Genomic DNA, 24824 nt, shown 5'->3' with positions numbered 1-24824 from the left:
GATGCTTTGAGCTCAGAGCATTCAGGTAACTGAACAGCAACCATTACAATTGGCCCCAAGCTCATCCTTCATGGGAAGCAGGTGCTTACTCATTTACTTATTTATGTTTGCTTGTTCTGAGAGGAAACAGAATTGTTCATGGCCTGTATGTAGGATGTGAAAGGAGGGAAGCAATGAGGTCCCTAACAAACTTGACCATGCTCCCTGTCAAGGTCCATTTGGGGCTTTACAGGATGAGAGGAGGGCCAAAGGAAAGAGGAAGAGGGAAAGAATGGACAGAGTTCATAGGATCACAGATATGGAGCTGGAAGGGATTTCAGTGGCCACCTAGTTCAATTCCTTCATTTTGCAAATAAGAAAACTGAGGCCCAAGGATGTTAAACAATTTGACCAAGGTCACACAGCTGACAGAGTTGTGGCTGATCTGGAATTCATAGCCATATCTCATGACTCCAAATTCAGTATATTTTTGACTATATCATTCTGACTGAATATAAGGATATTAAGTGGGACATACAGGAGTGTTAGCCCAGTAAGAAAGGCAGCGCAGCTTGGCTACATAGTTGGGAAGGCAGCAGCTGTGGGTAATGGCCAGAAGCAGGCAACAAGGGGTTGCTGACACTGGTGCTTGTTTAAGCCCTTACATAAAAGGAAGGATAAGCCAACTGCTTGTGTCTGAAAATTTAGCTCTCATGCATTACTGTTTGTGTAGGACTTTCTAATGTTGGAGGAGAAAGGATGGCAATAGGTGAGGTCTCATTACAACAAAGCAGCATGGTTCCCTTCCAGCCTCAAGTACTACACCCTTAGTGAAACAACAACACTTTTTCTATAGTTATACCACACATGTGTTTTCATGTTAACATGGTGGTTTCAGATGCATGTTTATGGGCACTAAAGAATTATATATCAATCTTATTTCTTCATATCTGTATGCAAAAATCAGCTATATGTCACATAAGCAAATGAGACTGCTCATCTAGCTTTGAGGAGAAACATGCAGTGAGTTATTCATCTCCTGATGAGTGTGAGCAGCACTGAACCATCCACAAGTTCATTCTCATCTCATCCTCCTTACACCTGTCCCTGAGCATTTGCTCGTAAAGTCCCTTCCTCCTCCTCTTCCTCTTCCTCCCTCTATCTAAACCTCCCTCATACTTTAAGGCCCTTTTCAATTTCAACCTCCCCCAAACCTTTCTTGACCAGTGCAGCCCACATTGACCTCCTCTCCTCTCAACTAACCCTGGTCCTTATTTTCTCCCTTCTCTTTATCATGTAATATGAATATATGTGTGTGTGTGTGTGTGTGTGTGTGTGTGTGTGTATGTGTGTGTGTGTGTATGTATTCATATTTATCTACATATAGCTCTTCTGACCATGTTCTGTACATTTTTCTGTTCTAACATCTTCTACACTCACCAGGTACATAGCATTTTATTAGCCACTAAAGGAGTCACATTCAAACATTCCTCCACTGTAGTGAATTATGAATGACAGCACTATTGCTGAGCCTTTCCAAACACAAGCTAAGCCTTACAAATGTTTCTCTGTTTAAAAAATAAAAGTAAACGAATATCATCACACAGAAGCCCCAACACTGGCCTAGTGAGTGCTTTGAATTGCTCCTGAGCACAACTGACAGGCTTCTTCACCAAAAGGCAGGAACTGGCACCCCGAGTCACTGCTTCCTTGGGCCATGATAAACCCCTTTTTTCCATCATTCACTACCAAGCACTAATCTAAACCAATCGGACCATTCCCAATCACTACCAAGCACCACCTACTTTGGGTAGGGATAAATGAGACTTGTAGACAAGCATCAGTGGGGATCATGAAGTCCTTGGAAAGGAACTGAAGACCTTACTTAGCAGGGCACATAAGTGAGGAGGGGAGGGAGTTTCACAAAATATTTGTGGGGATTTCAGATGCAGCAAATTCACCAGGGACCGAGCACATGGAATGCTTCTCCAGTTCAGACATCCTTTAAGTGGGCAGTGATTGTCTTCACATCCTGGAAAGATGTGAGCTGACCTCAGTGTTTGTGAACAGCCTAGCTTACAGCCTCAGGACAGTGGGCTTTGGGTGGGGCTCAGGCTGAAAAAGGGGTTCCAGTGGCCACCTAGAAGACATTGGCAAAATGGCCACTAAGGGGCACACCACCACTCTTTCTCATTTTGCAATTTGGCTCCAGCCTCCCTTTCCAGGCTTATGGGACACCTTACACCTTCCGTTCTCTACTTCCACAACTTTGCCCAGGCTGGCTGTTCCCCAGGACTGTAATATACTTCCTCCTCATCTCCACCTCTCAGAAGCCCTAGCTTTTATCAAGATTCAGCTAAAGTACCACCTGCAACATACCTTTCTTGATTCCCTCAATTGTAAGCACTGCTCCATCAAATTACTTTGCATTTATATATCTGTGTATATTCTGTGCCTCCCCCCCCCCCAATAGAACGTAAGCTTCCCTAGGGCAGGGTCTGTTTTTGCTTTTTTCTCTGTATGGTTTTGTCTAGGATGGTGCCTGGCACACAATAGGCACTTGATAAATGAGAGCAGGCAAAGGCCTAGGATCCCCAGGAAATAGCTATCTTGGGTTGGCCTGGACCCCTGTTTTCTTTGGGACGGTGTAGGGTACGAATAAGATTCTTTGGCATAAGCAGTTCCCACCACCTTTCCCAATGTCCTTTCCCAAGCCTCCAAAAGCAAATGCATACTCATGCTCTACTGGGAGGCAAGGCACCCAGTATGAGAAAGGCAATGGTCCCACTGTACCCTGCCTCGGTCAGACCACCTCTGGAGTACTATGTTCATTCTGCGAGCTCCACTTTATGAAAACCATTGAAAAGCTACAGTGTTGTTCGGAGGTGAGTAGCCAGGTGAGACACTGACTGGATGGAAGACTATGGTATAAGGGGTTTGGCTCAAAGAATGGTACATGTTTACCATGGAGGAAAGAAGACTTGCTTGGCTTCGCTGTGTTAAGGGCAAGGGAGGATGGACCATTCTAGCTGCCTTTCAGCATTTTAAAGACCATCAAGTGTTCAGTTTGGCCCCAAGGGTCAGAATTAGGAGCAAAGGCTGGAGCTTGCACAGGGTCTAGTGGACCAAAGGATTCCCTCCTGGGTCATTCTTCATTGAGCACATGCCATTTTCTTTCCTGTTCGAGGCACCACCTACCTGGTTAATGTGCTTCAGTTTGTCGATAATTTGACTTATTATTGGCTCGGGACCTTTTGTTTTCATGTCATGGGTACTGGTCAGACCTTTGGATCCATTCTTGGCCGCCTTCTGGCTGTACCTAGGGAAGGGAAGGGAAGGGGGTGGAGGGGAAAAAGAAAGAAAAGTATGTCACAATAGAGTCCTAAGCACAATGAGGTCCACTACAACCTTCAAAACCATACTCATAAGGATACCACAAAACAAAAGGAGACTTATTTGGGTGAATGGAAACTACCCTGGGCTGGGAATCAGGACCGGGCGAGAGGCAGGGAAGGAGATAGACCACAATAAAGTGGTTCAAATCCTAGCTCTTCTACTAATTAGTTGTAGAATGCTGGGCAGCCTGTTTCCCTTCTTGGGGCCTCAGTTTCCTCATCTGCAAAATGGCAATAACAGCACTCACACGCCCTTTGTCATGGGGCTGTTGTACTGAAAGTATTTTGGAAACAATAATGCACAACAGGCATGGGAATTTCTATCATTTTTATTATTGCTCTAAGTGGGCTTGATTTAAAGGGGAGATATGTGTATGTGTGTGTGTGTGTGTGTGTGTGTGTGTGTCCTTTCCTCCAGTTTAAGAGAGAGGCTTCTGGCATGCTTTTGGCCTCCTCCTTTTCCTCCCTCCCACCCCCCCCACTTCCTGCAGGCCTTGTGGCTGGATTTCTTTTCAGGAGGCCTTCCCAGGCCCTTTGCCACATAAATTAAGCCCATCGGCTTCCCCCCTGGGCTCGATATGGGAAGAAAGTATATGGGATTGAGCGAATGTTTTTAATATATTCCCCCAGGACCTGCCATAGGTCGTGGCTCAAAAGTGAAGTGACAAGATTCCCATTGAAAGCCCCACAATGATTAGAAGAGCAAGTGAGTGTTGGGGGTGGAGGGGAGCAGCTAGGCATGGCCACCATGGGGCTCGTGAGGCTCTCCCATCCCCAGCCCGCCAGGATGCTAAGTGACTAGCAAGACCCCACCTCCGGCCAGATGCTGCTACCCCAGAGAGGGTTCCCATCTCTTGGGATCAAACACACATTTGTCTTTTTCCTTTCTCCTCCATACGGTAGGAACATCAAAAGACGGTGGACTGTGGAGAAAAAAAATCGATTTTGGGGGGGAATGGCTAGAGGGGGGTGTTAGGTTTCCCCTTGGATCCTGATGGCAAAATACCTTCACAAAGAAACGAAATGACTGAGAATGCCCTATAGTACCTCATTCACTATGGATTTATTAATGATAATTATAATTCATTTCTATAGTACCCCAAGGGCTACAACAGACTTTCCTTAAAACAATCCTTTAGGTAGGTAAAAATAACAACAACTCACATACTGATAGCACTTTTAAGATTTACAAAGCCCTTTCCTCAAAAGAATCACATGGGAATATGAAGTAATTATTATTATCCCCATTTTAAAGATGAGAAAATGAAGTTCGGGGAAATGAATAATAATAACTAACATTTATGCAGCACTTTAAAGTTTGTCAAGCATCTTCAATTTAACAATAAGCATTTATTAAGCACCTACAGCGTGGCCAGCACTAGAGATACAAAGACAAAAATGAAAATAGTCCCTGGCCTCAAACAAAGCATGGTCTAGCCAGAGAAGACTTACATGTACATATAGAGGGAGCTACAAAACATATAGGATTTCCCAGAAGACTTAGTATAGTTTTAAGCTATTAAAGCTTAAGCCAATAAAGCTAAATGAATAGCTACTTAAGCTATTAAGGCTTAAAACGTGGCTGAGACTTTTAGGACATCCTGTATATAAGGCAATTTTGAAGGGAAGGCATTTTATGTTCACTATCCCACTTGAAGAGGGCAGCTAGGTAGCACTGTAGTTTATGGAGACCAGGACTAGAATCAGGAAAACCTCAGTTCAAATATGCCTTTAGATACACTTCCTAGTTGTGTGACCCTGGACAACTCACTTAACACTATTTGCCTCAGTTTCCTCATCTGTAAAATGAGTCGGAGATGGAAATGGCAAACCACTCCAGTATCTTTGCCAAGAAAACCCCAAAGTGTCACGGAGAATTGGACACGACTGAAATGACTAAACAACAACGTCCCATCTGAACCTTCCAACAACCCTGTGAAGGAAACGCTATTATCCCTATTTTAAAGATGAGAAAACTGAGGCTCAGAGTGGCCAAGTGACATGGTTAATAAGGATTAGACCTCTGATTTGAGCCTCCATCTTCCTGATTCCCAGGACTGAGCAGGCTGCTCTCTGGCGTTCTTTTTTTCAGCTGCAGTAGTGCAATTGTGTTCTTGTCTATTACCATTTCTAATCCCTAATTATGAAATTCAAGGTCATCATGATTTGGGAATGTGTTCATGTGATTTTCTTTGATTTCCTCCCACGGGAAGCAGAAGCATATGCCAATATTAGGAATATGCTTTGCGAAACATGGTTTGCATGTCAGATGTGGGCGTGGTCCATAAATCTAACGTCTGACTTTTGGTAACAAAAAGCCAAATGTGTATGTGTATGTGTGAGGGGCAGGGGGTAGTGGGAAGGATGGTTTATTGAAAAACAGATGAAGAGCGTATATTATTACATTCCTTCTAAAATTGAAAAGTTGGAAATGCTTGGCATATGAAAATTAGTTTCTAAATGTGCTGTGTGACCTTGGGTAAATTACTCTAGTCTCTGGGCTTCATTTTCTTCATATATAAAATCAGGAGATTGGACTAAATGAACTCTAAGATCCCTCCCATCTCTGACAGATTATGGTTTTTTAATTCAGCCAGCCAACAAGCATTTATTAAATGCTTACTGTGTGCCAGGCACTGTGCTAAGCACTGGAGATACAAAGAAAGGAAGAAAAAAATCCAGTCTCTGCTCTCAAGGAGCTCACAGTCTAATGAATGAGACAACATGCAAATGACTATATATGAACCAGTGGCAGACAGAATAAATTGGGGCTACTCAGCAGGGGGAAAGCTATAGCATTAAATGGGATCTGCAAAGGCTTCTTGTAAAAGGTGGGGTTTTAGCTGGGATTTGAAGGAAGCCAGGGAGGCGAAGGAACTGGAGAGGAGGAGACAGAATTCTGGGCATGTAATTTACTGGACAGTCCAGTGAAAATGCCTAGAGCCAAGAGATGGAGAGTCTTGGTTGAGGAAAAGCAAGGAAGCCAGAGCCACGGAATTTTAGAGTATATAGAGTGGGGTAGGAAGGTGTGAAGACTGGAAAGATAGGAGAGGGGTAGGCTCTGAAGAGCTTTGAATGCTAAAATGAGGATTGTATATTTGATCCTGGAGGTAATAGGGAGTCACTGGAGTAAACTGAAAGTGGGGAGGCGGGGAGAAGGGGTACAATACGACAATAATCAGACTTATGCTTTAAGAATAAATGTACATTGGTAGCTTTTGGTGGGGCGAGAAGGATGCTTTGAAAAAGTGGAAGGATTCTTTATTCCATGGAGTCAGCTCACGGCTAACCTCCCTGTTTATAACACAGCTATGTCCTATGCCTTTGAGAAGCCTGCAGCTGAAATCCAATTCAACTAGCTTTCTTGCTGTCCCTCTTGTCCAATCCTCCATCTTGCTGCTCACATGACTCTGAACTTCATATATGAATTCTAAATCCATAACTCTAGCAGTAATCTCTCTCTTGAGCCCCAGGCCCACATCATTTCACACTGTATAGCTCAAAAGCTATCTCAAAATCAACATGTCCAGAACAACCCTCATCATTCTTGTCTCCCTAATACCCCTCTCTTTTGAACTTGCCTATCTCCGTCAAGGACAGCATCATCTTTCCAGTTACCCAGATTCACAATCTCAGTCATGCTTGACTCTTCATTCTCCTTCACTCCACATACCTACTCAATGGCTACATTTGGTAGAATCCACCCCCACAGCATCTCTCATATTTGTCTCCTTTTTCCTATTCACACACTCCAGGTCAGGCTCTCATCATCTCTCACCTGGACTATTGCCATGACCTCCTAATTAGCCTCCTAATTAGTCTCCCTGCCTCAAGTCTCCTCCCCTGGATCACTGAAGAGTACTGTGAAATGCCAGGCTGGATGAATCAAAAGCCAGAATTCAGGTTGCCAGGAAAAATATCAACCATCTCAGATATGCACACAATACTACTCTGATGGCAGAAAGTGAAGATGAATTAAGAAGCCTCTTGATGAGGGTGAAAGAGGAGAGTGTGAAAGCTGGTTTAAAGCTTAACATAAAAAAACTACGATCTTGGCAACTGGTTCCATCACTTCCTGGCAAACAGAGGGAGAAGAAATGGAAGTAGTGTCAGATTTTATATTCTTGGGCTAAAAGATCACTGCAGATTGCGACTGCTGCCATGAAATTAAAAGACGCTTGCTCCTTGGAAAGAAAACAATGGCAAATCTGGACAGCATACTATCACCTTGTGGACAAAGGTCCATATAGTCAAACCTTTGGTTTTTCTAGTAGCAATGTATGGCTGTGAGAGATGGATTGTAAGGAAAGCTGAGTGCCACAGAATTGACACTTTCAAACTGTGGTGCTGGGGAAGACTTCTGAGAATCCCGTCGAGCAGAAAGGAGATCAAATCAGTCAATACTTACGGCAATTAAGTCAGACTATTCACTGGAAGGTCAAATGCTGAAGCTGAAGCTTAAATACTTTGGCCACAGAATGAGAAGATGGGACTCATTGAAAAAGACCCTGATGTTGGGAAAGATAGAAGGCAAAAGGAAAAAGGGATGGCAGAGGATGAGATGGACATATAGTGTCATGGAAACAACAAACACAAGCTTACACAGACTTCATGATGTAGCAGAGGATAGAAGGGCCTGATGTGCTATATAATCCATGGGATCACAAAAAGTCGGACACGACTGAATGAATGAACAGTAACAACTTCAAGTTTCTTCTCTCTCAACTTTATCCTATACACATCTTCCAAAATGATATTTCTAAAGCACTGGCTTTAGCACTATGGCACTCTCCTACTCACAACTCTCCAATGGTTCCCCATTGCCTCTATGATAAAGTACAAATTCCTTTGTTTTGGCATTTAAAATCCTTCACAACCTGGCACCCACCTACCTTTCCAGCCTTATAGTACATTATATCCCTTCACACACTCTGTGTTCTAACTGAACTTGCTTTCTTGCAATTCCTGACACATGATACTCAATTCCCTGCACCCAAGTCTTTGAAGAAGCTATCCCCCATGTTTAGAATATACTCCTTCACCACTTCTACTTCTTAGAATCCCAAAGTTCCTTCCAAGTTCAGGTCTAGTGCTACCTTCTAGACAAAGCCTTTCTTAAACCACTCTCACCCCAGGTCTTTTTGCCCCCATGCCTCCAAATTACCTTTTATTTATTTTGCATATACTTGTAGAAAGTATAAGCATATGTTACTCCTACTCCTAATTCAATCTATATAAGCTAATTGAGAGCAGGCACTGTTTCTTTTTTGTCTTCATCTCTGCAGCACTGAGCACAGTGTTTGACACTGTAGTAGGAGTTTCATAATGATCTCTCCAATCTTAAAGTTTTCACCACATACCCATAAAATTGGCAAAGATGACAAAACATAGGAATAGTCACTTTTGGTGGTATTGTGCAAAGACAGGCATACTAGTACATTGTTGGTAGAGCTGTGATTTAATGCAACTATATCAGAAAGTAATTTGGAATTATGCAAATAATGTAGTTAAAATATTCACTCCTCTAACCCAGATATTCCACTGCTAGGCATATGCCCCAAGGAGGTCTCTGATAAAAAGAAAGGCTATGCGTGCATGCACCCCAAATGTTGACAGCATCACTTTTTTGGAGAACAAAGAACTAGGAGTTAGATGCCCATTGATAGGGGAATAGCTAAACAAATTGTGGTACCTGAATGTAATGGAGTAGTATTATGCTGTAAGAAATAACATAGAAGCATGGAAAGAATTACATGAACTGATGAAGAGTGAAATAAGCAGAGCCAGCAAACAATGTACACAATGACTGCAAAAGTGCACATGGAAAGAATAGTGAAAGAACAGCTGAAAATAAATGCTGCAAAATGACAAACTACAAACTTGGTCTCAAAGAGGAGATATGAGAAGATGCCACCATACAATCCTTTGCAGATGTAGGGGTGAGGTAGAGCAGGGGTCTGTGGGTATGGAACATTGCATAAATTAATTCTTTACATATTCATCAGTTTTATTAAATTTTTTCTTTTCCTCTTCCTCTTTTTCTTTTTTTCTTTTTATTCTTTGTTATAAGGGATGGCTCTGGCAGGGGGAAAGAGAGTCAGAAATTCAGGTGATGTAAAAATAGATGTCAATCAAAATTTATTTAAAAAAATAAAATCTTTTTGAATGATACAGGGTGGAAGAGTTGTGGCTAGACATAGGAAATGTGAGGGGAAAAAAGATATCTAGATTTCAGTAGATAGTCATTTCAATAAATGTCAACAGTATTAGATGGCACCCAAAGCACTTTATGTTCAATTCTGAGCACTACACTTTAGGAAGGACATTGACAAATAGGAATAAATCCAGTGGAGGGTAACTAAGATGGTGAAGAAATCATGCCATATGGGGATTGGTTCAAAAAACTTAGAGTGTTAAGCCTAGGGCAACAGTTTTCAAACTTTTTGGTCTCAGATCTCTTTACATTCTTAAAAATTGTTGAGGACCCCTGCCCCCAAAGGCCTTTTGTTTAAATGGCCAATATCCAGAAGTATTCTGGAGTCAGCTCATAGAGGCTCATGAGAGCTGAGGGTTGAATTTCCAGGGTGGCATTTATACCTTGGAAATCAGCAAACCCTACAAATCAGGGTTTGGTTGATTGTTTCATTGATTTCTAGACTAAGGGTGATTGAGAAAATGTTAATAATGCAAATTAAGCTGAAAAGTATGGCACACTTTTTGGAGAGCCGGTTGTTAAACATTCACTAGCATACTCCTAGTTATATCCATTGACATTTACCATGTTAGAAATTAAAACACCTTAGTATTATTATAAAAATAGTTTTGACTTCAAGGACCCCCTGAAAGGATCTCAGAGACCCCCCAGGGATCCTCAGACCACACTGTGAGAACCACTGGCTGAAGGGAAACCAAGAGGGAGAAGGACTTTTAAGTATTTGAAGAACAGTCCAGTAGAAGAGGTATTATACTCCTTTTGCCTGTCCACAAAGGGCAAAACTGGGGTGGAGGTGAAGTTGTAGAGTGGCAGATTTCAAGGGGAAAAGCAATTTCCCTAATGCTAAGAGCTTCCTAAATGAATGAATGAATAAATAAAATAAAAAGGGTTGCCTGGAGAAGCAGTGAGCTCCCCATTACTGGCAGTTTTCAAATGAAGTCTGAATGTCTAGTTGTCAGCAAGGTTGCCAAAGGAATTCCTGTTCTGGTATAAGTTGTCCTAAGCACCTTCTGAGGTCTCGCCTTACTCTATCACAAAGGGGAGAATTTCCTCATCTTTCTTCAGAAATTGGCTACTCATCTCTCCACGCTGAGGTCTCCAAGTATCAACCTTAGGAATCTCTCCTCTCAGGGCACTACCGATGCTACTTTATATTTTTCTGCCCAATCATCCAATCCAAGAGAAGTTCCCATACTTTATCCTCCTCCAAAGAGCTGGAAGATATCTGCCAACTTGGAGATTTCACCATGAACATGGCCCTTGATGTGAGATCAATTGAAAACCGAAATACATTGCAACTACTGTTGTTCTATCCACGCCATCAAAGAATCAGAGCAAATTAAGTAAGAAGAGGTAGAAAAGAGTTAACTGTCAACTTAGGTCAGGTTCTGGACTGAATTTATCAGGAAGCATGTATCAATAGACAATACCTCTGTTTTTGCCTATAGTTGCAAAAATATAACCTCGCTATTAAATGTTTAAGGAGCAATATCCTAAAAGGTCATATGATGGGGATGTTACCTATCCACAAAAACCTCAGTATTTTCTTTTGAGTGTGTCTTTACTTCTGCCTCTCTCACACACCCTTCTCCATTTCCTCTCCTAATATCCACCCCAACCCTGTCCTTGTGCTACGAATCTTACTGTTGAAACTAAATGTTGTCTCAAACTGGATTGGTCTGCCTTGAGAAACAGAGAGTTCTCCATGACTAGAGATCATTAAGCAGGGGTTAGATAAGATAACAAATTAATAAGCAACAATGATTATAATAACAATGAACATTTATATAGTAGTGCAAACTTTACAAAACCCATTAAATACCTTGTTTCATTTAATAATGCTAACCCCATGAAACAGGTATAAAAGGTCTTTTGTAGATGAAGAAATTGAGGTTCAGGGAAGTCCAGGGTTATATAGCTAGTACGCATCAGAAATGGGATTTGGATGCAACATTTCCTAAGACCAGCATTCTATCATATACATATACACATATATGTTTATAGAGAGAGACACACATATATAAGTACATATACACACATACATATATACATATATACATAATATATATTATATACACATATGTACATCATATACCATATCTCTCTCTGGGATGTCATAGAAAGGATTTCTCTTCAATAAAGTTTGGCCTATACAGCTCCCACATACCTGCTCCAGCAAAACCTTGATATTTTCACAACACTGAATGATAATAGAGAAATCCAATGAGAAACCACAGTAAGTGATTTCTTCCATCCAAAACTGGACAGAAAATTATCCAGAAGCCCATGATCAATAGAAAAGGGACTTGTCCACCAAAGTGCCAGATCACCAGAGAACAAGACACCTGTAGCCTGCAAAAGAAGGAGCAAATGACTTCATAACAACTGCAAGCTATGAATCAAAGGGAAAAAAGTATATATGAACACCTAGAAGACATGAAGCAAGAGATTTTTTAAAAAATGAAATAAAAGCTCTCAAGGAAAGATTTAGAAGGAGGATAATTTAAAGAGAAAATGGTAAACTTTACCAAAATAATCAAGTCCCTGAAAACTAGAATAAGTCAAAGAGAAATCAATGACTCCATGAGACAGCAAGAAATATTAGAACAAAATCAAAAGATTGAAAAATAGAAGAAAATATAAGATATCTTATATAAAACACAACTGACATGGAAAACAGGTTAAGGAGAGAGAATTTTAAAATCACTGGACTCTCTGAAGCTGATTTTTTTTTAAAAAAGCATGAAAACAACATTTCAAGGAATGAAAACTGCCAAGATTAATAGAACCAGAGGGCAAAGTAAGGAGAAAAAGAATCCACCAATCATCCCCTGAAAGGAGGTCCAAAAGGAAAAGTACCAGGAATGTCCTAGCCAAAATCTAAAGCTCCTATTTTAAAGGAAAAAAAATGCTACAAGTATCCAGAAAGAATCAGTTCAAATACTAAAGGAATTATAGTTAAGATTACATGAGACCTGGTAGTTTCTACTTTAAATGACAGGAGATCTTTTCATATAATGTTACAAAAGACAAAAGACATAGGTTGACCATCAAAAATAACAACTCACAAGGCTAAGTATAATCCTATAGGGGGGAAAAGTAGATCTTTAATGGAATAGAGGACATACAAGCATTCTCGATGAAAAGACCAGAGCTCAATAAGATCTTTAAAATGCAAACATAACAGTCCAGAGAAACCTAGAAAGCTAAATTTATCCGAGCATTCTGAAGGGGCTATATGATTTCTGATAATTGGGGTGCATAACGAGAAAACTGTAGAAACACAGAAGAAGGGATGGGGGAAGTGGTCATCAGATAAACTTCACTATTATCTGAATCAGACAAAGGAGAGTTGAACACACGCACACACAAACACCTGTATCAACAGTTTGGTATAGAAATACATCAAACTCAACACAGAAACAAATGGGGATGGGGGGCAGTTAAAAGTGAAGATAATACTGTGGAGGGAATTGTCACAAACAAAACAAATTTTCTGAACCTTAAGGAGTGATTCTATAGACTCTAAGAAGATGCCTTAGACAAATGGGGAATGGCTGAAAAAAACCCTGTGGTATATGATTGTAATATATTTATGTAAAAAGTGATGAAGGAGATAATTTCAGAGAATTCTAAGTAAATGAACAACAGAATGAAACAAGCACAAGCTAGATAATAATTCATACAATAATAACAACATTGTAAAGAAAAACAACTTTGACAGACTTAAGAACTCTGGTCAATGTAATGACCACCCAGGATTCCAGAGGACCCATGATAAAACATGTTACACATCTCCTTGCAGAGAGATGACAGGCAGTTGGGCAGGAAATATACATTTTTTGGACATGGCTACTATGTGGATTTGCTTTGCTCGACTCTGCTTATTTCTTACAAAGGTTTTCTCCCTTTTCTTTACCTCAGTTTATAATTAGAGAGGGATTGTCAAGGGAAGAGGGACAGGTAATGACAGGATACAAAAAATGAGGGCCATAATAAGATTTTATAAAATGCACATAAGAGAATAGCAGTTCGTAAGGAAGCGCAGACAAATAGGGCAGCTTTGAAAGTAATATGTAAAATGTATGGTATTCTTTCTAAAAAGAAAGCAGTGAGCAATGGAGATTGATGGTTTCACATAGAGTCTTCTTTTTGTGTTCTGTTGTATGTGTGTAGAAATGCTCTCTTCTAGTGTTTAACATCAGAATAAAAAATAAAATTGAAAAATCCTATGCTTCTAATTATGTGACCACAGGCAAGTTATTTACTGTTTCTAGGCCTCACTTTCTTCCAACTGTATAATGAAGAGTTTGGACTCAATGAACTACAGGGGTCCTTCTGGCTCTGCCATTCTGTCCCTGACTTCAATATTCCTACAATAATAATATAACATATGTGACATGTACTTTTTTTGGGGGAAGGGGGGATTTTACGTGCCACATGTGTACATTTACCTGGGCACAAAGGAAATCATTTAAAGCTGTCCCTGTAGCTTCACATTTCAATTCAGCTCAATTCAACTTAAAAAATTATTGCAGTCTTCCTGAGTATCAAACACTGTGCTGGGCATTAGGATAGATTGTTGTTGTTTGTCCTTGATTGGCCAATAATAGGCCATTGTTTTGGCCCTGATTGGCTAGGATGGATCCAAGTTAGATAAGACCCATCTCTGCCCTCAGATGAGTTCCAGTCTAGTGGGGGGAAGGGATAAGACACAAAGACAACTTTGAAAAAAAAAACATTATGAGAACTACCTAAAAGAGGAAATAAACAAGTACTATGTGACACTTAAGGGACAGAGATTGTTCTTGACAGGGAAGACATTCCAGGAAATGCTTCCTGGAAGAGGTAGCAGTTAAAGTGGTGTTTGAAGGATAGATAGGAATTAAAGAGAGATCATAGAATAACAATAATAAATAGCTCATATTTACATAGTACCTTAAAGTTTGCAAAAGGCTATGCATATATATATATATATATATATATATATATATATACATGTGCATGTATGTCTGTATGTATAATCCTCATAACTGCCCTGTAAGATGCTATTATTATTATAATCATTTTATAGTTGAGGAAACAAGCTCAGAGAAGGAAAATAACTTTCTCTGGGTGATACAGCTATAACTGTCAGAGGCAGGATTAGAACCCACGTCCTCCAGACTCCAAGGCCTATATTCTTCCCCCTGGAAATATAAATCCATAAATAAAATAGCTTAATATATTTAGGGCTGGAAGGGATCTTAAAGGCCACTTAGTTCAATCTCCTCTGTTAACAAATGTGGAAACTGAGGCCTAGATTAGGGAAGTGACTTGTCCAAGTCTGAATCCAAATTCTGACTCCAAATCCCACACTCCTTTCATTACACCACAAGAGGAAGGGAGAACGTTTGCCATAATTCGGGATTTTATTTATCTCCTCCCCACCCCCATGCTGAGTCTGGTTTTCATGGTGCTTTACAGGCCAATGAATGCAGGTTCAGCCCCTCTTTGCTAGGGACCCCATGTACAAACAGGACACAAGTGAGCAGGGGACAGGGAAGCTTTTGGTAAAGGCACATTTCCCAGGATGGGTAATCTCTTTAGTTACACTTGTGATTAAACTAATTGCAATTTTCCTCTCCCATCCCAATCCTTGCTTCTCTGAAGGGCTCTGGCATTATTCCAGCACGGAGGGCTGGCTACTGGTGAGATGGCAGGAAGACGAGTAGGTGCCTCCACAGGCAGCTCCTCTAAACCAGACATTCTGTGTGCAAGAGGGAGCCATTATTGTTGTCACTCTATGTATTTCTGTGTGGTTTGATGTAGTGTGAAAGAGTACTACACTGGGCAGCTGGGGACCTAGGATCAAGACCCAGCTCTGCCACCAGATAATTGGGGGACTTCAGGCCAATCCCATCCCTTTAGCCGTCTGAGCCTCAGTCCTTCTGGCAAATGAAAGACTTTAGTGTTGTTGCTCTAAGGTCTATGCTTGTAGGTCCCAAGTTCTTCCATTGATTAACTGTGGAAACTGAGGCAAATTCTGTTCCTCCTCTGACCCTCAGTTTCCTCCTGTCAGATAAGGGTGTTGGACATGGTGATCCTTACATTCCTTTCCAGCTCTGACCAAGGACAAGAAGGCCATTCAATCCAATCCTGCTGTTTTACAGATGGATGAATAAATGGATTTTGAAACATTGCTTAGTATGTGCTAAGTACTGTGCTAAATGCTGGCTAATCAGTGACAGAGCTTGAGAAGGAGAATTCAGAAAGGATCATCTGGGGATCAATTCCAGCCCTTTCATTTGACAGAGAAAGAAACTGAGGCTCAGAGGGAGAAAGCGATTTACCCAGTTACACAGTTAATTGGTGGCAGAACCAGGATTTGAACCCTGGGGATGATGATGACATAAAATCACTGGTCTAGAGCTGGAAGGGACCTCAGGAGCCCCTCTAACCTGACCCCTTCATTTTATAGTTGACTAAAAGGAGGCCCAGGATAATAAGTGACTTACTTTCTCCTACACCATGCTGCCTCCCACATTCTATGAGAACTGCCAAATGCTTTGAAAAACATTAACAACTCTGAAGGTCATTCTGTAATCAACAAACACTTATTAAATGACTACTGTGTGCCAGGCACTGTTATTTTGCTGCGTACAAAATGCCTCTCTCAGAGCACAGCCTCTGCTAACCTGAAGACAGGCAGGCAACCCTTAGCTCAAGCTCATGCAGAGGACTGGGGACTTTCTATCTCCATACCTACCCTTACTCTTAAAAAGAGATCTCAAAAATCTCCCGAAAATTTTAATTACTAATTTAAGAAGCAAGAGAAACTACTAGAAAATTCTTTTGATTTCCTACAGGGCAGCATTTTGTAGAGACAGTGCTCCAACAAAGCTTGGACAGGGAAGGCTTTAGTTTCAAGGAGGTTTAGTGGAATGGGCCCCTATACTACCCCATCCCCACTCCCATGATGACGCTGTGGACCAGGTTGCATGTGTTCACAGCTCCATCTACTGGAGCTTTGTGGCACTGCATGTCTCCGCCTACACTACACCAGGGGCTTTGTTCTGGATTACTGATTTCCTTTGTAAATCCTCAGGCAGCAGTGGCCATGGGGGAAGAATGGAGACAGTTAAGGAGCATAACTACCTAGAAAAACAACGCAAACCAACCCAGGAGGGGAAAACCTCCGATTACGATCCCTAAGAAAACAATTCTTCTACAATCTAGCATGCAGCCAGAAGTGGGGGGAAATAGGCTGATGTTTGAGAAAGAACTGTGTGCAATGTTGTTTCTTCTTCACTGAGCTCTTATGCCAAGCAAAATATGCTTGAAAAACTTAAAGCACGATGTAGATGTCAAATATTATTATTCTTTTTTCATGTTTGTTACTGTAATGGGACTTGGAGTAATGAAGACCTACGTTCAGCTTCCACCTTGGAAGAGAAGGGAACAATCATTTGCATAGTGCCTGCCCACTCACTATGTGCTCTACAAATATGATCTCATTTGATCCTCACAACAACCCTGTGAAGTGGGTGCTGTTATTATCCCCATTTTATAGATGAGGAAAGTGAGGCAGACAGAGGTGAAGTGACTTGCCCAGTGTCACACAGCTAGGAGGTATCTAAGGACAGATTTGAGCTCAGGTCTTTCTGATTTCAGGCCCAGCAGCACCTTTTCCACTGGGCCACCAACTGCTCTGGACATTTACTTAGCTATGTGACTGGAGTTAAATCACTTGTTTTCTCATCTTTAAAGTGGACATAAAATACCTGTAATGCTTACTCTCCCCCATAAGGCATGCTGTCATAAGGACCAAATGTAAATGAGATATGGATATGTATGTATGTCTGTGTGTGTGTGTGTATATATGTGTATATATATATATATATATATATATATATATATATACACACACATATATATACACACACACACACACACACATAGTGCTTTGCAAACCTTCAAGTGCTATATACATACTTAAAGTATCATTAATAATAATCATAATCATTACCAACTACTCAAGGATCTATGATATCACCATAGTGGTTAACCCCTTCCACCAACATGTCTCCAAGTCTTGGTATAGAATGGGCACTGGCCAACAGGAGTCCTGTACCCCGGACATGTACCTAGGTCTCTGTGTCCTATTCCCCATTTCAGCATATGCCTCAATTCCTAGTGCTAGCACCTTCGAGGCCGATAGAGGTGGATTTAGTGGATAAAGTCACCCACTAATTTCCTTCCTGGTGGGAAAGTCATTGCATATAACTCAATAGATAAGTCTTTGTGAGAGGTTCAATCATTCTCCCATGGTCACAGCATCGGAGGTGGGATTTGAATCTGAACCTTACTGGTCTGGTTGCTTCCTCATCATCTTCATCATTGTAAATTCTAGCCAGGAAAATACTAGCTGCTTTTCCTCCTTGAAGAAATGACCACATTTTCAGAAGGAGAATCATAAGAAAACTGGGTATTCCAGAAATTAGTTAGAATTGGACAGACAGGAGGCATTAGTTAAGGAGATATGTACATTCCAGAGTTAAGCAGTAGATGGAAATTGCTAAGTCCCTTCCTATCTCTGAAAGTCAGTTTCTTCACCTATAAAATGAGGGAAATAGATCCGAGGTCCTTAACAATCTATTTCTGCCATTCTACAGTTGTAGGATTCAAAGATGAACTCTGAGCCAGCCTGTGGGGCAGACACTAGGCATGCATCTAGCTTCATTGTAATCCAATTGTTAACCTGGATACAAACATTTCTGTGAGGAGGGGACAGGAGATTAGTCTTGGAATGCAGTCAAAAAGGCCTTTCAACACAGAAAGGCAATGGTAAGAGAAGAAGGAAAAAAAGATGTAGCCCCCTCCTCCCCTTCCCCCCCCCCCCATGGTGATTGGGCCTGGAGGGGGCAGGCTGTGGTAGGAAGATTCCTGAGATTCCAGGGACCAGAGCATGAGTATGAGAGATGAAAGGGAGCAAATTCTGAAGAGGAGCCAGCAGACCAGGAGAGAGAAAAGAGAAAGCACTTCTGAGGCTCAGGGACAATGGCCAGTGGTGTGGGAAGCTGCTGAGCAGCTGCACCGGGGCTTTGAGCAGACAAAAAGGGGAGGTAGGACAGAAGGCAAGGACAAAAATGGGTGAGGAAGGGTTTGGGGAGCGAATGCTGGGGAGAGATGGTTAATGAGAGCTTTAGGACACAACGCACACATTCGATTCAATTAAAATGATAGAAAACGGAGAAATAAAACCCCATAGTTCAAAGAGAAATCCAGGGAGAGTCATTTTTCATTCTCATTCACCCTGGAGCCATGAACCAAGGGGCTCTTCCCCAGCCCACAAAACAGTGACCATTGAAGAGGAACCAAAAAGAAATCAACTCAACCGGAAACAAGACTTTTCAATTTAAGGAACATTCATTAAGGGCCTGTTAGGGGCAAGGCCTTTTTTGTTTCCCCCCAGTTGTTAGGGCCCTCCTCCCCCCAACCCATCATTACTTTGTATTTACTCCAAAGATATTTGTTTATTTCTCTAGTCTGCCACTGTTTCCCTTAGGAAGAATGCAAACTACAGGAGGGCAGGGTATGAATTTGGTTTGAGGTGTCTTTAGCACAGAATCTGGAGAGTAAGCAGCCTAATAAATGATATAATAAATGAATGATAAAAGAAAAAGCCCAGTATTAGATGCTGGAAAAGCACTTTTGTCACAACAGCCCAGGGAGTCTTGGAGCATCTTGTCCCTCCTAAGGAAACTGAGGCTTAGTGAGGTCAATCGACTTGCCTAACTGACACAGCTAGTAGGTGAACAAGCACTTAGGGTTTACCATGTGCCAGACACTTGGCTAAGTGTTGGGTATAAAAGTAAAACAAAGCAAAACAAAAAGCTTTAATTTAAAAAAAAGTCCCTGACTTTGAGGAGTATATATTCTAACCAGAGAGTATACATTCTAATGGGGAGAATTCCCTCCCTTCTCCCACACTCACACACCAAAAGATCAAAGAGGAAAAGGACTTATATGTGCAAAAATATTTATAGAAGTTCTTTTTGTTATTTCAAAGGACTGGACACTTAGGGGGTACTTATCAATTGGGAATGGTTGAACAAACTATGGTATATGTATGTAACGGAATAATACTATTGTGCTACAAGAAATCATGAAAGGGATGGTTTCAGAGAAACCTGGGAACACTTGGATGAAATGAAGCAAAGTGCAGTGAGCAGAGCAAGGAGAATAATTTATATAATAGCAACAAAATAATAAAGGAAAAAAAAAACATTGAAAGCCTTAAGAACTCCAATCAATGCAATGACCAGCTACAATTCCAGAGGACTCATAATGAAACATATTACCCACCTCCTGAAAGAACAATGATGGATTCAAGGTGCAAAACAACACATACGTTTTTGGATGAGGCCAATGGGGGAATTTGTTTTGCTTGACTATGCATATTTGCTACACTTTTGGGGAGGCGGGGAGAGAGAAAATAAATGCTTGTTAACTGAAAAAAACAAGCTTTAAATGCCAGAGGCCTTTTTATTTGATCCTTAAGATAATAAGGAACCACTGGAGCTCAGTGAGTGGAGGCGGGAGTGTTACACGGAGCAATTTACACTTTAGAAAAAATCCCCTTGACAGCTGAATGGAGAATGGATTGCAGTGGGGGAGAGACTTCATTCAGGGAGACCAGTTAGCAGGCTAACAGAAGCACAAGTGAGAGATGATTAGAATGTGTATCAGGGTTGTGACCATTGGGATGGAGAGAAAGGGACATAGAAGAGAGATGTTAAAAAGGAAGAAACAACAAGATTTGGCAATGGATTGAATACGTGGGCTGAGTGAGAGTATGGCGCCAAGGATGACAATGAGGTTGAGGATGTGAGCCCAGGTGACTGGGAGGATGGTGGTAAACTAGAGAGTAATGGGCAAACTGGGAAGCAGAAGGGGTAGGGGTGGAAAGATAATGAGTTCTGAGATGCCCACAGGGCATCTGATTCAAATTGTTCAACAGGCAGTTGGAGATGTGTGGCTGAGGCTCAGAAAATGGATTAGGGCTAGATATATAGATCTAGGAATCATCTGCATAGACATGATTATCGAACCCATGGCAGGTGACAAGATTGCCATGTGAGACAGTATAGAGTGAAAAGAGAAGGCAGGCAAGGACAGAGCCTTGGAAACTATCCATGGTTAGAGGGTGTGCCACGAATAAAGAACTGGCAAAGGAGGCTGAGAAATGGCTGGACAAATAGGAGGAAAAACAGGAGAGAAGTGTCAGGAAACCTATACAGGAAAGACTATGCAGAGGAAGGCAATAGTTGACAGTGTTGAACGCTGCAGAGAGGTCAAGAAGGATGAGAACGGAGAAAAGGTCATTGGATTTGGCCGTCAAGAGATCATCGGTCACTTTGCAGAAGACAGTTTCAGTTGAATGATAAGGCTGGAAGCCAGACTACAGAGGGTTTAGAAGACACTGAAAGGAGAGGAAGTAGAGGCATTGATTGTAGAAGGCTTTATCAAAGAGTATAGCCACAAAAGTGATAAGAGATATTGGATGATAGATAGTGGGAAGAATAGCATCCAGCTTTTGAAGGATGTGAAAAACATGAGTATGTTTGTAGACAGCAGGGAATGAGCCAGGAGATAGGAAAAGACTGAAGATGAAAGAGAGGGGGGACAATAGTGGGACAAATTTGCTGGAGAAATCAGGAAGAGAATGGATCAAAGGCACATGGAAAAGGGTTTGCATTGGCAAGGAAAAGGAGAACCTCTTCATCAAAGGCTGGAGTGAAGGAGGAGATAGTGGAAGTTGTCTGAATGATGTAAGATGAGGAGGGGATATGGGAGCTTTCAGCAAATGGTCTCAATTTTTTCAGAAAATTATGATTTGAGGCCTTCAGCTATGAGAGTAGGGGAAGTGGGTACCATGTGAGGCTTGAGAAGAGATCAGGATTGGAACATCCATCTCTTCTGTATATTTCCAGCAGTGGAAAATGGAACATAAAAATCAATTAGAGAGAAATCGAATTTTTGCCTAGCTGCCCTGAAGGTCCAGTTGAGATTAGATAATATAACTTCACCGTGGTCCCAGTCAGTAAAGTTTTGTCTTTTCCTCTAACTCTGTTCAGCAGCATGTGAATAGAAGCCAAGGAGTCAGATGGTCAGAATAATCTAGGGTTGGGGCTTGGCAAAGTGTGATAGGAAATAAGCCAAGTGGGCAAGGAAATCCAGAACGGAGGATAACGTAGAGTTTAAATAGTGGGGAAAGAACTTAGGGATAGAGGGAATGGAGGTCCCAATGAAGATAAAGAATAGGGTTCAGGACTCTAGGAAAAGTTGGGCTAAGAAAAGATTACTAGCAGATAATTCTGCCATCTTTGGACTTTTCTGGCTTCTCCACCATACCCCTGAGCAGGACCTTCCCCCTCTTTCCAGCTTTCTTTGAGTCTGTTGTCTTCCCCCATTAGATGGTAAACTCCTTGAGGGAAGTGACTATTTTTCTTTTTTCCTATTAGAATGCCTAGCTCTTGGCTCAGTGATTGGCACTTGAAAAAAGTTTATGACCGTTAAATGCTTATTGAGAAAAAGGAATTTCAGAGTTCAGGAACATGAGAGTGGAATACCTGTGGGTTAAGGCAAGGTCAGGAGTGTGACCATTTCTGTGTGTAGCTAAGTTAGAATGGAAAAAGATATTATGGGAATTGAACAGTTTGAGGAACTGGGAAGTTAAAATATTTAAGGGGGTATGTTCAAATTCCCTAGCATGAGTGTTGAAGATGGGGGGAAAAGACTGAGACAAGTACTGAACTCATTGGAGAAGGAATGAAAATGATCTGGTGGTAAATAGATAAGAGCCACATGATTCTGGATTGGGAGATAAATTTGGATAGTATGAACCTCAAAGAAGGAGAGTGAAGGCGGTCAAGTGAGGGTCTAGAAGCAGCAATGGGGATCAAGGGGTAGTACTCACCAACCACAACCAGTGAGTGTGACAGAAAGTGTGGCTAGTAATGGAAAGGGTATTGAGGGAACTGATACCATTGGGAGAGAGCCAGATCTCCATGAGGGCTAGAAGATAGAAAGTGATAAAAGAAAAGGCTTAAGATGAAAGGTAGTTTGTTCATTATGGAGCAGGATTTTCAGAGGGCCCAGTGGAAGGGCTGAGCAGATCTGAAGTGGGACACTGAGGGGTTGGGGGGAAGACTTGAGATGTATGGGCCCAATGGAGAGTAGGCTTATTTGGCCTCCAGGTAGATAGAAATGGTATGTCCTGTGAGGTTTAAGGAAACCCACCTCACCTAAGGTAGGGTTGTTTCTTGTCCCAGAGAGGACACTGGGGGGAGGGGCAGAAGATGGAAGAGGTCTTCTTCTTCGGGCATCTCAGTGCTATAGATGGTCCTGAGGCATGACTGATCAGGGTAATAGGTGGGTGGTATAGATCTTTCTCTCCCCACTCAGTTGCCATGTGTGTACAGGGGAAGATCTGGGAAGCAGCAGCTGGGGGGGGGGGGGTCTCCTCTTCTTCCCTTCCACAATGCTGTGAGTGTAGCCTGGCTCTGCTGGAAGTGGCCCTGACTAGTTTAAAAGGTAGTATTTAGTGTTGGAGTTTGAACCCAGGTCTCCAGTCCCCAAGGACTTTGCCCACTCTTCCAGGTTGCTTCTCAGAGAGAATTTATGATAAGAATTGTTTAGCAATGTGTTGAACTGTTCAGGGAAATGTGGAACTCCTTACTGAGTCAATCAAATGTTTATTAAGAGCCTACTATGTGCCAGGCATTGGGCCAAGTGCTGGGGATACAAGGAAAGGCAAATGACAGTCCATGCCCCTTGAGGAGTTCACTAAGGAAGAGAGATTCTCCACTGGCTGGAGAGGCCAAGGGTTTATCCAATGAGGAATATTCTGAGAATATATAGTATTGTAAAGGAGGAGACTACTGTTGTTGTTCAGTTGTTTTAGTCCTGTCTGTGTCTGACTCTTCATGACCCCTATTGGGGTTTTCCTGACAAAGATATTGGAGTAGTTTGCCATTTCCTTCTCCAGTTCATTTTACAGATGAGGAAACTGAGGCAAACAAGGTTCAGTGACTTGCCCAGGATCACACAGCTAGTGTCTGAGGTGGGATTTGAATCTTCCTAATTCCAGGCCCAGCACTTTACCCACTGCAATGCCACCTAGCTGCCCCTAGGATGCTACTTGGAGTATGGAAAACAGAAACATCAGGATTCTAGGAGATAGCACTAGAGGCTTCTAGAATCAGAGACGCAGAGTTGGAAGGGATCTTAGAAGTTGTTGAGTCCTACTCCCTCATATTAGAAAGGAGGAATCTAGACTGAGTGGTTACGGTCACAAAGCTAGTAAGCTGGGATTAAAATTCAGGTCATCAGCCTTGAACTCTAGCCCCCTTTCTATTATGCCACCCTGTCTCTCATTCTGGGCCAGGGCTTTAAATAGGCCAAACAATTTCAATCCATTTGAGATGCAGCAAGTCACTTACCTATAGCAACACTTCCTAAGTGAATGACTGTTGGTTTCCATTTCTCCCCTATTTTCAGTCCTTCTTTCTCTAATCCTTCCTCTCTAAGGTAGAGCGTATTTAATATATACATCGCATAACTGTAGCAAATGATGAGCTGAATTCCACAGCCTGCCACCAATGCGCAGACACACACACACACACACACACACACACACACACACACTTTCTAAAGATCTTCTCCAGACCCTTGTCTTTTCTTACTACTTAGAATGCTCAAGAACCCCCTGGAAGAGCCATAATCTGATCCAGTTACAGAGGGAAGGACAGACTAAGGGAAAACATCTAAATTAGAAATTACATATATTTAATGCAATTTAATGTCTTTAAAACAGCACAAGCTAACTGCCAAATGTTAGTAGAGATTCAATGGGCCTGTCTTAATTCCCAGATAAGGACCCTTTGTAATAATCACATTGTTTTGATGCAAATGGATGCAGTAAGTAGGCTGAATGTTCCTCCCCCCAATCTGGTGTACATTATCAATCTGCCTAACAAATCCTCTTCTCTAGACAGTGCAAAGATGAGCCTTCACCCAACTCCAAATTCACAGGGTCTGAATTAATGAGGGTTACTGTAGTGAAACACTCTCATTACATTTACGAAGAAACCCAAGCGGGGAAATAGCAACCCACTGAAACTTGGCTGATTCTGTTTTTAATCAGACTGTAATGTAACCCCACTGAACCATCTCTTCCTGTCAGACGTGCC

At 41.7% G+C, this 24824-nt stretch overlaps 1 protein-coding gene across 1 annotated transcript in view; it reads right to left on the bottom strand.

Moving 5' to 3' along the window:
* Positions 1–24824, bottom strand: part of GPC3 (glypican 3) — a 691493-nt gene that overhangs the window by 175517 nt on the left and 491152 nt on the right. Inside the window, exon 6 of the mRNA XM_020969857.2 lies at positions 3178–3298. Within this exon, the coding sequence (XP_020825516.1) occupies positions 3178–3298 (121 nt within the window). The remainder of the gene's footprint in view (positions 1–3177; positions 3299–24824) is intronic.

This window comes from Phascolarctos cinereus, unplaced genomic scaffold (assembly GCF_003287225.1).
Source record: "Phascolarctos cinereus isolate Bilbo 61053 unplaced genomic scaffold, phaCin_HiC Scaffold_8;HRSCAF=390, whole genome shotgun sequence".
NCBI lineage: Eukaryota > Metazoa > Chordata > Mammalia > Diprotodontia > Phascolarctidae > Phascolarctos > Phascolarctos cinereus.
Note: the sequence above shows the minus strand (reverse complement) of the source record. Positions and strands in the feature narration are given on the sequence as shown.